The 13,604-nt window shown below is 66.8% G+C and overlaps 1 protein-coding gene across 6 annotated transcripts in view; it reads right to left on the bottom strand.

Moving 5' to 3' along the window:
• The window catches only part of SLC12A7 (solute carrier family 12 member 7), a 39,785-nt gene continuing 28,173 nt past the window's right edge, over window positions 1,993–13,604 (bottom strand). For 3 of the 6 annotated variants that reach the window (XM_021077133.1, XM_021077135.1, XM_021077136.1), the window contains exons 18-26: window positions 13,407–13,575; window positions 9,612–9,807; window positions 9,056–9,225; window positions 8,847–8,978; window positions 8,126–8,233; window positions 7,266–7,444; window positions 6,862–6,876; window positions 4,283–4,416; window positions 1,993–3,433 (exon numbers count right to left, since the gene is read on the bottom strand). In XM_021077133.1, the coding sequence (XP_020932792.1) occupies window positions 3,342–3,433; window positions 4,283–4,416; window positions 6,862–6,876; window positions 7,266–7,444; window positions 8,126–8,233; window positions 8,847–8,978; window positions 9,056–9,225; window positions 9,612–9,807; window positions 13,407–13,575 (1,195 nt within the window). In that variant the 3' untranslated portion in view covers window positions 1,993–3,341. The remainder of the gene's footprint in view (window positions 3,434–4,282; window positions 4,417–6,861; window positions 6,877–7,265; window positions 7,445–8,125; window positions 8,234–8,846; window positions 8,979–9,055; window positions 9,226–9,611; window positions 9,808–13,406; window positions 13,576–13,604) is intronic. The other 3 variants (XM_021077137.1, XM_021077138.1, XM_021077134.1) reach the window with 3 other exon arrangements.

Genomic DNA, 13,604 nt, shown 5'->3' with positions numbered 1-13,604 from the left:
GGTCACAGAGGGGGCGCGTCCATTATCCGGGCATCAGCGGAACCGCACACACAGGTGTCCTTGGGCACTGCCTGGCGCCGCCCACTTCCCACACCCCAGCTGTTCTGCGCAGTCGACAGCTCGTCCAAGTTCACCCTTCATCCCACTTGGGGGTTCTGGTCTGCGAGCTCCTGCCTCCCCTTCCGGGACTGGCCAGGAGCCCCGGGCCTCGGTTCACCCACCGTCCCCCTCCCCAGCCCAGGCCTCAGGTGGACCCAGGCACTGGGCCATGCCCTGGAGCCCCGGCCCCTCGGGACCTCACAGCCTGGGTCCTGGTGCCCAGAGGCCCATCACTCCTGGTGCCCGAGTCCAGGCAGGCCTGCAGCCCAACCTCCCTGGCACGACTGCCAGCCTCACCAGTGCCCAGGCCTCTGACGCAGCAGCTGTCCATGTGTGCAGAGGCAGAGCTTCTTGCTGCCCCAGACCAGGCGAGCCCACGCCCCTCGGCGTCCCTGCCCAGCCCTCATGGTCTTCCCGTCTCAGCACAGCCCTGCCACCTGGTCAGGGCTCCCCCTTTCTCGCATGGGGTCCTGGGTGGCACCTCCCAAGGGCGGACGTAAGGGTGACTCAGCTGCACAGTGACGATGTCAGGGGTGGGACCCCCCCAGGAGCTGGGATCCCCTAGCTTGAGGTTTCTGCCTGCATACCAGCCCCTCGAGCACACATGTGCGGTCCTGCCCCACAAAGCCCTGAAGGAGGCGAGGTCATTGGGGGTGCAGGGGCCCCGCTTTCATCAATTAAGGGACTGGCATCCAGATTCTTCCTCTTAGCAGTTGACACACTAGCCTGCGTTGAGGCAGCATGAGGCTGAGGCCCAGAGAGGCCCTCCACTGCGCTGACCGCCACGCCCAAAGTGGCTCGGCCACGGAACCTGCCACACGTGTGCCCGCAGGCGCACGGCTGAGTCAGGACCACAGATGGCAAGGCCTTCCTGGCTCCTCTGCCAGACCTCTGTACAGGGTGGGGGCCCCAACCCCCCGGCCCTGTCCCCCCAGACTCGGCCCCAGGGTGTGGACGCGGTGCCCGCCCCTGCACCAAGGCCTGGTGCCCACGCGAAGCCCTAGTGCAGGGTCCACGGGAGACACGGCGGCTGACACGCCCCCTGAGTCACCTGACGCCGTGCCCGTTCAGCGTGTCCCTCGTGTCAGTGGCAAAGCTCACAACCACCTTAGAATGCTTGCCTCACCCTGTGCCCACTGTGGCCTCTCCACCCCCAGCACTCCTGCGACACCCCCAACCATCGCCACCTTCTCTGACGTGCCGCTCGGGGCCCTTGCTGGATGCCGAGCGCAGCCGTCACCGCCGGCGTCTTTCTCGCTCCCACCGCCACCCCGGAACCTCGTCACATGCCATTGACGCACCTGCGCCTGTGACCGGCAGCTGCTGGCACGTGGGTCGCGTCCATGCGTGGGCAGCTGTTATGAGTGCCCTGAGCACGAATTTGCACCTTCTTCTAGACGTTTCTCATGGCTGTGTCATCGAGGAGCAGAGCTGCCGGCCAGAGTTGGGCTCAGCGCCACTTTCTGGCAGCCGCACCGCAGGGCCCCCCGCAGTTTCCCCGCGTGCGGGCCACACGTGTCCGCCTCTGTGTCTTAGTCGCACCTGCATCCTCGCAGGTGTCTCAGGGTGAGCCGACATCAGATTAGAGGATCCCTTCCAACTAGATTCTTCGCTGGTTCCACCCTTATGGAAATTGAGTCACTTCAGCAGCAGCGTTTTGTCGCTACTCACGGAAATGGGGGCGGGCCCAGAACTGCTCCCCGTCCGAGGGGGCTGGTTTGGGTGGTTTTGTTTTTACTCCTTCCAGCCAACTCACACGGCAATTTCTCTGCCATCTGAGTTTGCGCTGGTGATCAGACCTGAAATAAACCCCAAGAGATGTCAGGGGGCGGGGGTCAGCTTCTCCAAATGTTTGATTTTTATGCTGAATGAATCCCGGGAGAGTCTTCAACATACTCGGGCTCTACATAATTTTATTTTCCTACTGACAAAATTATACAAACACCCTATAAAAGGAAAACGTGAAGGCAACAGCAAACGGCTGCCGCTGCGATTACACGGGTGACGCGTGGAAGGGTGCAGACGCGGCAGGAGGTGGGCGGCGAGCTGGGGTCACAGGATGTGGCAGATGATCCTGGTCCCCACAGGCTGCTTGCCAGCCGCTGCACAGGGACCCGGGCTGGGCGGCCCCGCCCAGATCCGGGAGGGGCACCCAGTGAGAGCGAGGTGGATCCGCTGCCAAACTCAGTGCTGAACTGAAACCCCCACACACCCCTGAGCCCGGCGTTTGGCACACTGGCTGCGGCCACCCTGATGGTGACCCAGCCCCATGGCTCCTGCCCAACCCCAGACGCATGTGCCAGGCTGATTCTCTGAGGAGCCCATGGAAGCCAGAGATGTCGGGGCCAGCTGTTTGGGGTCTCTTTCACGGAAGCAATCTCCTCAGGGACAACTTCCATCACTGAACACCCCCCCCCAGATGCTTAAATAAATAAATAAGCCAAACAGAAAGTGAGGCACAAGGTACTGCAATGACACGCGGCAGACGTGCCAAGTGTGCCAGGTATGCCAAGTGCAGGATCCTCAGAAGGTATCATCTCAGTGCCCTCAGTGTGGCCGGGATCAGCCACCAGTGCCCCGAACATGGCCAAGACCACCTGCCGGTGCCCTGAATGTGGCTGAGACCAGCCGCCAGTGCTGGCGGGAGGCGACACAGAGGCCCTGCTGACCAGCGGGCGTCGTGGCCACTGCAGGGCCTCCCACGGCTACGGCCTCACCCACTTTTCTGAGCATGAAGGTCGCGGGAACAGGTGCATGTGAGACTGAGCTGTGTGGCAGGCCCTGTCCTGAAGGCCTTCCCGCTGTCGCCCGCCACTCCTGGAGCACGAAGCCCAGCGGGAGGCACCCGAGGGCAGACACCACCCCAGGCTGGAGCTGGTGCCGTGTGGACGGCTCCTGTCTTCATCTCAGACACCCGGCGTGGACAGGGCAGGGCCTGCAGCGAGCCCTCGGCCAGAGAGGGGCCGCGGGGACAGGGGGGTGTCTGAGTGAGTGTAACTGCACAACGGAGGGTCCAGCCGGAAAGACGAGTCCAGAATCCAAGGGCGTCCCGTTCTGCTCTGCCTCCAGGAGGGCCGGGGCCCAGGTCGCGGCTGGGGCCACGCCCTCCTCGGGCTCGCAGCTCACGGCCTGGACAGGGGAGCCCCAGGCAGTATTCTAGAAACTTCGACACGCCGCCACGCACGGGTCAGGGTGTGCGCAGCTCCGTCCCCGTGCCGGGCGTGGCCTGGAGCGGCTGAGCGCTAGGAGTAGATGGTGACCACCTCGCGGCCGCTGCCTCTGACCAGGAGGACCCTGTTCAGCCCCTCGGTCAGGACCTCCAGGAACTCCATGTCTGGGTGCTGAGTCAAGGACAACGCTGACCCCGCCCGGCATACGGCTGAAGGCGTGAGGGGGCCCCTGTTCAGTTAGGACGTGGCCTGAGAAAGAGGTGGAGGGAGGGGCAGCCAGGCCCCAGGCCCTTTCAGGGTGGGCGGTGGGGCGGTGGGGGGGGGGGGGAGGGGAGGGGACAGAGGGAGGCCTGGGGGAGGGGACAGGGTGGGGGAGGAGAAGACATGCGGGGGAAAGGAAGGCATGGGGGGCGCTGACCCACAGCAAGGGACACATCCAGCCACTACTGGTCACACAGGCAGGTTTCTCAAGCGTGTGGTCAGCCAGATGCTTCCACGCGAGAGGCAGGCTGCTCTCCCTGCCACGGGCCCTGGGGGAGGGGAGGGGGGCTGGACCCTGAGGAGGCAGCTGGGCAGCTGGCCGGGCTGACCCGTGTCCCCTGAGGCCAGACCGACCGAGGGGCTCCACCAGCGGGAGGTGCTTCAGGGGCTGTGCCGGGAGGGCTCGGAGCAGAGCAGCCGGCAGTCTCAGCCCTCAGGGCTGCCCGGAGCTGGTGCGACAGCAGGAAGGGTCAGGGTCTGAGATGGGGCTCCCCCGCTGGGGGCGACCTCTGCCACGTGTGCTCAGCATCGCCCCAAGTCCCCGGAGTCATGCAAATGCACCCCCTCCCCGCACACTCGGGCCCCAGGGTCAGTCCGGGTGACTCCCAGGACGCCCTCCCCAGCCCCGGCCCCCACGGTGACGCCCGCGGTCCCCGACCCGGCCCCAGGCGCCTCCACTGAGCAAGGAGGACAAGGCGCCGCCCTCCGCGCGGCAGCCGAGCCCGCTGAGGACCGCATCAGGAAAAGGATACAGTTCTCGTCCCCCTGGCGGTTTCTGGGGGGCCCGGGCATGTTCAGCAGGACCAGCTGGGCGTCCTGGGACTTGTCGAGGATGACGCCGTTGAGCTTGACGGCCGTGTGCATCCTCCTCACGTTGGACTGGTTCCTGGGACACAGGCACCGGTGGTCTGAGCCCGCCCGCCGCGCCCCCGGCGGGAAGGACAAGGCGCAGACAGCTCGGACCCGCCACCCCGGGAATCACGGGGTGGGAGGTGGCGGGGACGGGAGACGGCCCGAGGACGCGTTAGCAGGGAAAACGCTCCTGCCCCACGAGCCCCACCACGCTGGCGAAGCGGCGCCTTCGACGGCACAGCGCACACGTTTCTAGGCTGCCAGGCATCTCCCGTCAGGACCCCTGCCCCGAGGCTCAGCCCGCCTTAAACGCTGCCCGAGAGGAACTGCCAACAAGGCCAACATAGCCCCCTGCTCCTGCCCACACGGGCTGGGTTCAGGCGGCTGCACAGAGGCGCCTGCACCCCACAGCCCCAGTCCTGAGGCCCGAGGTCCTGCAACGGAACCGGGAGATTCTGACCGAGAGCGCAGGCCCTGTGAGGTCCATCCACCCGGATGTGGCTGGGACAAGAGCTCCTGGCACCTGGTGACCCAGACCCCATGTCGCCTGTCCCAGCCGCCTGGTCTCCACACTTGCCAAAGCGGGCAGGGCACTGATGCTTCTCCAGGGGACACCGACCCCTGTGCCACCAGCACGCCCAGGGCTCGGGCACCGCGCACGGCCTCCCCAGCGAGCTGGGTTCCAGGGAGCACAGAGCAGACCTGGGCCGGGTGGACCCACCTCACGGCACCAGCGCCCCCCCTCCGCACCGGACACCCCAGCACCATCACCAAGGCCAGGGCCACACGAGAACCTGTGGCCTGCACGGGAGGCCGTCCGAAGGTCACTCGTGCCTCAGACACGAGAGACAGAGGCTGCCATGTGCTGGTCAGGGAAAGGCCTGCAGGATGCATGCCCCGGCCACAACCTCGGACCGACCGGACCCTTGGGCCGAGAAACCCAATCACAGCTGCCAGCTACCAGCAGGGACACGGGGACACGGAGCCTTTGGTTTTCTCTCCAACTCTGACAAAATCACAGGTTGGGTCTCTGATCACGGCCCAGTTGGGAACCTTCAGTTACCAGAACCGTGAATTAGCTGCCTGGATGGACCACAACCACCAGGGTTCGGGGAACAACAGTCATTCCGGAAAAGCGTGGGTGACGTTACAGGACCTCTCAGGCCAAGAGTCTAAAAACACTATAATCTTCCAATCAGGAGTCTGGGTCTGGACAGACCCGCGGCTCCTGGGCGCCAGGCCCCGTGGAGGCCAGCCAGGCAGAGGTCGAGGCCTGGAGTACCCACATGTCCAGGCCGTGAAGACGCCCAACAGGGAAATGCCACACGCTGAGCCCGGAGGGGCGGCGTGGCCCACAGAGCTGAGGACCGGGGCTGCGGCGGGCGGGGGGGCGGGGGGGCAAATCCAGGCCCCAGGCGCCTGGTGGGGACACAGAGGAGGCTGACGAACCAGAAAGAAAACCACACACCCGGGGGCCCTCCCGCGTGGACCCCCTAAGTCGGTACGCGTCACCTGTGGGATGACCTCCCACCTTCCCGATGCTTCCCCAGCCCAGCCCTGAGGACAAGCCAGACCAGAGTGAGGAGTGGCGTCCCAGCCCCAGGCCATGTCCCACTGGCGTCCCGCGGCCCTCAGGCGCGGGCCCAGGACCCACACGCCTTCTGGGGGCCCTGCTCCTGCATCTGCAGGCTCGCTCGTCTCTGTAACGGCAGGCTTTGCTGGGGGAGCTTTGGAAGCTCCTGAATGCGCAGCAGGGAGCACGGCGCTCGGCCACGTCTCCCGAGGCACCTGCAGCTTCTGCTCCCCAAGGCGCCAACGTGTGCCCAGTGTGTGACCCGCTCTGTCGAGGGGCCGAGTCACGGGCTCCTCTGAGCCTGCTGGCCGGGGCTCCCGCGGAAGAGAACACAGCCGGGAAGATTCAGGGGCACCAGGGGCACAGACAGAGGCGTGGTCAGCGGGACAGAGGGACAGACAGCAGCCCAGTGCCGGCCCTGGGACTAGCCCGGGGGCCTGGCCACGCAGAGGGCTCGCCCCCAGCCCGTCTCAGGGGTTAAAGCCGGCGGCCTCACACGGGTCAGAGGGCACCTGTGCCGGGGAGACAGGAGGGCATGTGGCCCCGGCAGAGCTGAGACTCGGCACCTGAAGCCCGGACCTGTGGCTGTGGGTGAGGGACAATCACGGGCCAGCAGAACACAGCCTTCGGCCCGTCCAGAGCAGCTCCAGACCGCGTCCCACTTCCTGGCTCTGGAACTTCAGGGACGCGCCCTGAGCCCCTCCGAACGGAGGAAGCCAACTAAGCAGGAAACAGCTGAAAGCGCAGCGGGCACATGCGGGACATGCACACTGCTTCACGGGCACACACGCACACACACACGGGGCCGTGCACACGCTTGGACATGCACACGCGGTTCACGAGGGGCTGTGCGGCCAGCACGTGCCAGGCAAGCAGGTCTGCGTGGCCGCGGTGGCGGCGACTTACAGGTGTCCCCACTGTCTACATGGAAGAGAGAACAGAGAGTCACTTCAGGAGGGGGTGGGACAGCGGCCACCTGGCCCCCTGGAGGGGATCAGCTCCAACTCCACAGACCTGGACATGCTGCCCTGGCTCCCCCACCCGGGACCCTGCCCCCAGCACCCCCAGCAGCACGGGGGGGCTCTCAGCTCAGCGCCACAGGCGGGAGCCAGGGAGGCGGCGGGGCGGGCCCGACGGGGCGTCCAGCCCGGCCAGCAGCCCTGACCTCCAGGAGGAACCCTGACAGCGGCCTGGCTAACTGGCCCTAAAGGGATCCGTGGTCCTCGGCAGGGTCCGCCTCTCGCAGCCGCGCCTGTGGCTCCTCAGGGCAGCAGGGGGCCCCCTCCCGTGGCCGGGAAGGCGACACTCACGGCTTCAGGCTGAAGAGGTCCTTGAACCCGGACACGCTGGCGTCCTTGCTTCGATGCTTCTCGGCGACCAGCTTCTCCTTAGTCCAGGTCATCTGCACCTTGTCTGGCGTGGGCGGGGCCTGGGTCCTGGCGGCCCCCGCGGAGTGGGACGCTGTGTTCCTGTCGTGGATCAGCTGAGCCTGGAGGGAGAGCAGGGGCAGCAGTCGTCTGTAATGGGCCGGTGCCAACCTGGGCCCAGAGGGCACAGAGGGAGGGCGGGGCCCGCTCCGAGGACCAAGTTGGTCCTCCCTCCCCCGCCCTGGCCAGGCCCCTCCCCCTGGGCTTCCAGACCGAGCATCACTTCTAGTCTCGCCTCCCACCCCGGCTCTGAAAGCCCCCGGGACAGGCCCCGGGCCTCCACGCCACCGGGAGGCAGTGACACTGCACCTGACGTGGCTCTGTGCCGACCCAGCATCCACCTGCTCACCGGCTCATCCCCCCAGACCCCCCCATCCATCCACCCCTCACCCCCCCATCCCTCCATCTCCTCACCCCCCACCCCTCCTGCCTCCCAGCTTTTCATCCATCCGGCCCCTCCCTCAACAACAGCAGAGGGGCCGCCAGGGGGCCCCCGTCCCTGTGGGGTGGGGGCAGTTAGCGCTGTGGACGTGGGGGAGGGGAAGACGAGGAAGGAGGCGCTGCAGCCGCACGGGAGGCGGAGTGGGGGGGCCGTGCCACCAGCCGGTCACAAAACCAGGTGTGGAGACGAGGCCGTTCCCCACAGTCACAAGGCGCGCAGAAGAGCACAGGCCAGTGGGAGGCAGACGGACACCCGGGCTTCGTCGGGGGCCTCGACCACGGGCGCCAGGTGCCACACGCACCTCCCTCTCGCGCTCTGTCCGGGACAGCTGCATCTGCTTCAGCATCTGGGACCTCTGCTCCATCATCAGCGTCTTCTCGTAGGTGAACGCGGAGATGTCGTTTTCAACCTACCAGATCCAGACCCGGGAGTCAACAAGCACGACGGTGACACATGGCCAGCACACGCCCCTTGCGCCGTGAGGAGCGTGCTGTGCGCCTGGGTGCCCACTCAGGCCCGCCCGCCTTGGCCCCGGAGCCCCGGTCCGGGAGCTGTGAGTGTGCGGGTGACTGCATGCATGCGAACAGCTGTCACGACTGGACGCCCTCCGCCCGGCCCAGGACCCATGACCACTAACACACAAGACGCCCCTGAGGGGAGAACGCCCCAGCTCTGGGCTCTGGACGCGGCCGCCTGCTGTGGCCACGACCATACTTGCAGGTGTGAGCCCCAGGCTTGCAAGGGACAGGAGGCGTTTCGTGCTCCGAAGAACAGCTCGCCGGCAGAGCTCGGCTCTAACTGGCCCGCTGGCCGCGGAGCACCGATACCCCGACCAGGGCCTGTCCCTCGGTGCGGACGTGGCCCTTGGGCACGTTCGGTCCGGCTGGGTCCTCCTCCGGTAAACCCACGGCCCAGACCGGCCGCGAGGAGCACAGGAGCCAAATCTAAAGCAAGAGGCCGCCCGACCCGCCCGAAGAGGCCAAGGCCACGGGACCAGGGAGGAAGGAGGCTGGCGCCCTCACCATCTCCACCACCTCCACCTCGGCGCTGATCCGGAGGTGGTACAGAAACGTCTGCAGGTCCTTCTTCATCTGGATGCTGTTGTCGTCCACCTGGGCCACCGTGAAGATGCGCATGCGGCAGCGCCTCCACACCTGCGGAAGGCATGGCACGGTCGCCGCGGCCCCTGCCCCGGGGCCCGCCGGGGGCGCCCCCTGCCCCCGGGCCCCACCTTGTGCTGCCGCAGCAGGAAGGGCAGCAGCATGAGCAGCCCCCCGTCGTGCACGATCCACCACACGTCGATGTGCCCGTCGCTGAAGCGCTCCTGGTTTTGCGGAAACAGATCCACGTTCTTGGCCACCAGCAGGGCCTGATGCGCCGCCGTGGTGTCGCGCACGGTGTCTGCAGAGGGGCAGGCGGGCCAGGGGTCACAGACCCTGCACGACTGGGCACCTGGACTCAGGGCCCCCGCCAGGGACTGGGGTGGGCGGGCCTGGGGTCCACACAGAGCCCCACATGGGGTGCAGCCGCCCCCATCGCTCCGCGGCCCGGCTGGCGCCCCTGGGAGTCGCCAGAGAAGGGCAGGGCCAAGGGAAATGGCCCCGTCTCAAGGCTCCTGAACGTCGGCTGGCTCTTCGAGAAGCAGCGCAGCCAGGGCCCCCAGCGGCCCCCAGGGATCAGCTCTTGGCCCGGGGCCCTGAGACCCAGCCTGGGACCCCAACACCCAGCCCAGGGCCCCGACACCCCAATCGAGGCCCGGACTCCCAGCCCGGGGCCCTGAGACTCACCAACAAAGTTCTTCCAGGAGAAGGGGTTGTCCCCCTGCTTCCAGGCTGCGGGCCAGGCCATGAGCACCGTGTTGTGCCGCATGGCCCCCAGGCCGGCCGACTGGATCAGGTGGGACACGCCGTCGCGCAGGCTGGGGGACACCACCAGCTGGCAGAAGCCCTTGGTCTTCTCGGCCGCCATCAGGGCCCGGATGTTCTGCGGACGCAGGGGCGCAGGATCAGGGGTCAGGGTAACCCCAACCCTCGGTCCCGGGGTCCAGACTAGGGCCGCCTGCGTGTGCACGTGAGTACACGCATGCGCACGCGAGCACACGTGTGTGTGCTCCCTGCCCTCGGGAAGGTGGGGCAGTCACGCGGCAGGCACTCTCGGACCTGCGAGGTCACGGACCCCCCCACCCTTCCACGCGGACCCCGGGTCCATTACTCCTGGTCTGCGGACCCCCGGCCAGCACGCATCCACCCAACAGCGCTCCCGACCAGGACCGAGGGGCCTGGAGGTTCAGGAGCGACAGGCCGGGCGTGTGCAGCTCTGCCCCTCGGCCACGCGCCAGGCATCCGACCCAGGGCAGCTGGACGTCACGGGGAGGCCGGGCACACAGTGACGACAGCGGGCCTTTCGCTAAGGACCTGTGCCTGCTGGTCCCCTCCCGGCCACACTGACCGGCCCCTGGGGCCTGACTCGGGGCCCCCCCGATGCAGCTGTGAACCACAGGGAAGGGCTGACACAGGCGGAACAGCCCTGCTGGAGCCCACGTGGCCGCCTCCTCCGGCCTGCGCCTCCCGGGCTGGGACGGCCTGGCGCAGGTCCCACAGGGCCCTTTGCCTCCACGTCACATGGGAGGTGGATGCCCCTCGGGATGTCCCAGCACCTGAGCCAGGTGGGCAGAAGACGAGATCTGGGGCTTGGCGGACAGTGTGAGGGGCTGGGACCCGGGGGACACCGAGACAAGACACATGCTTTTACGTGGAAGACGCAGGGGCAGCTTGGGGCCCAGAGGACAGACCACAGTGGGCTGACCTTGGCCCTGAAAGATATGCCCGCGTCCTAATCCAGAACCTGGGAGCATGGCCTCCAGGAGAGATCTTGAGTGAGTTAGGCGTCTTGACACAAAACCATCCTGGATTGCCCAGGCGGCCCCAGGTCCCATGGCAGTGTCCTCAAAGGGACAGACGAGACACAGACACTGAGAAAAAGCCACGAGAAGACAGAGGCAGAGATGAGAGGGAGGGGCCATGAGCTCAGGGCCGCCTGGAGCCCCAGCAGCTGGAAAAGGCAGTTGAAACCTGCTCTGAGCTCGGGACAGGGCGGCCCTGGGCCCCTCCATGTTGGATCTGGCCCCAGAGCTGGGACAAAAGGGATGGGTATTTGTTCCGGCCGTCCCAGGACCTCGTGGCAAGGGCTGGAGCCACGTCCCCTCAACCACCCGGCCTGAGCTGCCACCACATCGAAGGGCGAGGCGGCTGGAGAAGGAAGAGTCCAGACCCATCCTCGGACGTGACACGGGGTGGCCTCAGTGCGGTCGAAATGCAGTTCAGGGCTCGCGGGGCCCACGCTGCCCAGAGGCCAGAGCACAGGGGCTCAGCCGGGTCAGGAGGTGGCCACTCCGGGGGCTTTAAATGCCACATGTCCCCACTTTGAGACCACAGCTCTCAGGTCACTGGCTTAGGAAAGGCTGACCCGATGCAACAGCTTCAAGGAGCCACCATGGGTTTGGGGTCCTCCAGTCACGCTGATGGAAAACCCACCTCACCGCCCTGTGGGGTTTCGGGGGCCGCCTCAACCTCTGCAGCCCCTGCTCCATGCCCGGCCCTGGGTCCCCAAGACAAGGCCCTGCGGAACCTGGGGTCAGCGTGAGGGGCTTCTCTGACCCCAGCAGATGGGCCTCAGCCCCGCCCCAGGAAGCAGGCGCGTGGCCCTGCCTGCACCCTGGCTGACCCTCTCGGCCGCCCTCCTTCCACCAGATCGAGAGCCGCGATCCCGGTGGGAAGCAGCAGGGCCTCCCCTCAGGAGGCCCCCGCCTCAGTCACTAACCAAAGTCGAAGCAGGTGGGAGCCAGGTGGGTGCCTCCTGCAAGTGAGATGCTGTGCGTGCACCTGACCGTGACACCCCGGGGGTCCTCCCCTTTGGAAACCCCAGCGAGTGCCTCCACCCAGCCCTTGCCCTTGGTGACACACACGGCCCCGAGCCTCACCCCTGCTGAGCCCCTGGGGTGGAGCCCGGCCGTGCCCCCTCCACGAGGCTTCCCCCTCTTCCGCGGCGGCCACGGGACCCGGCCCTCCCGTTAGAGACACACAGCGGGCCTGAGCCCCCCATGCCCACGGGCCACGCGGACCTGAGTTTACATACACTGCCAGGCAGGCAAGAGCTGACCTTGGCCAGACCCTCGGAGGCCAGGCCCCAAGGGAGCTCCAGCCCTGAGAACTTGTCCTAAAAGCAGCCTCTCGTGGACAAGGCAGGTCTGCAGTCACTTACACCACCACGCTCCTGACCTGACAGTGATGGAACCCCCGCCGTTTCAGGAACCACAATTTCGTGGAACAAACCTCAGAGCACCCGGCAACAAACACCACACAGCCGTAGGAAACGAATCAGGCACCCAGCCAACCGGAAGACACGGCTTGGAAGCACGTGAGTGTGTGAGCCGAATGTGTTCTGCAGGATTGTTTGTGCAAAACGGCAACAGGAAAATACCCAGAAGAACACATCAGATGACAACACTCGCGTCTGGAAAAGGCTGTGAATTGAGCCACGTCAGTGCCCTTTTGCACAAGCTCGGAGCCCCCGATGCACACTCGGAGCTGGTGGCCGGGTGCCTGTCTGCCCCCCGCCGGCTCTGCCTCCCGGTTCCCTGGAAATGCTGGGGGACAAAAGGAGCCACAAGTGTGTCGCCCCCGGGGGCCAGAGGCCACAGTCAGACATGAGAACCAGGCCCCTCCCGCCCTTGGAAACGGGTCAAAGCAGGAAACGCACAAGGTGAGCCTGAGCTTCGCCACGCACGCAAGGAGCCACCGAGAGGCCTAGGGCACCAGCTAAGAGGCTGCCCGCCAGCACATCGCGAGGGCAACATGCCACGTCTACAGCCAGGCTCACAGCCACAACCCCAGTGTGCACACCCAGGCCCAGGCGAGCAGTGGCCACGTTAAACCCCCGGGTCAGAGAACGGCCAGCGCCTCTGGAGAGACAAGGAAAGGATGCAACGGGCGCCCTGAACCAGCCACCCAGGCCCCGCGGGGCCGGCGGGCCAGCTGACCGGAGGGGGTGTTGATGCACCGGGTTTTGCCGGCCACAACCCCCTGGAGCAGCCGTGCCCACCCGGGAAGGCCTGGCTGTGATGCAGTCCGGCTCACAGCCCCACAGACAGCAGGGGTGCCCCGGACGCCTGGATGCAGGATGCAGGCGAGGGGCCCACCCAGAGCGACACCCAGAGACGCGGCCCGGCTGACACGGAGCTGGGCTGGAGGCAAGCGGGGGTCTGGACGCGGCCTGGGGACTGGGCGACAGTGGGGATGCCGTTCGGATGCCGTTGCAGAGACAGACTCGGCGTTTGGGATGAAAAGATGTTGTGCGGCGGGTCTGTGCCAGGACCCAGGGCGGGAGGCGCCGGCACATGCGCCCCGCTCACCCTCTGTCCTCCGCTGCCGAAGCAAACGAGCAGGGACTGGCCCCCCGCGGCCACTCTCGATGCCCGACGGCGTCCCCGAGGGTCACGGGCGCCCGGGCCTCGCACGGCAGACGTTCCCAGCAGGTTTCCATCCTGCTCGTTCGAACCCCCACACGCTGGCGCCCAGCCCCACCTCCTCGGCCTGCTGGGCCTCTGCGTGTTGGTCCAGGAAGGTCCCCTCCAGCACGGAGCCCACGATGGTCAGGCCCTTGCCGGCCTTGAGCTGCGAGGTGAGCGACAGCAGGCGGGGGTGCTTCGCGCGCCACTCGGCGTCCAGGTTCAGCAACACCAGCACCTGCGGCCTGGGTGGGGAGCAGCGGTTACCATGACG

Source organism: Sus scrofa, chromosome 16 (assembly GCF_000003025.6).
Source record: "Sus scrofa isolate TJ Tabasco breed Duroc chromosome 16, Sscrofa11.1, whole genome shotgun sequence".
Taxonomy (NCBI): Eukaryota; Metazoa; Chordata; class Mammalia; order Artiodactyla; family Suidae; genus Sus; species Sus scrofa.
Note: the sequence above shows the minus strand (reverse complement) of the source record. Positions and strands in the feature narration are given on the sequence as shown.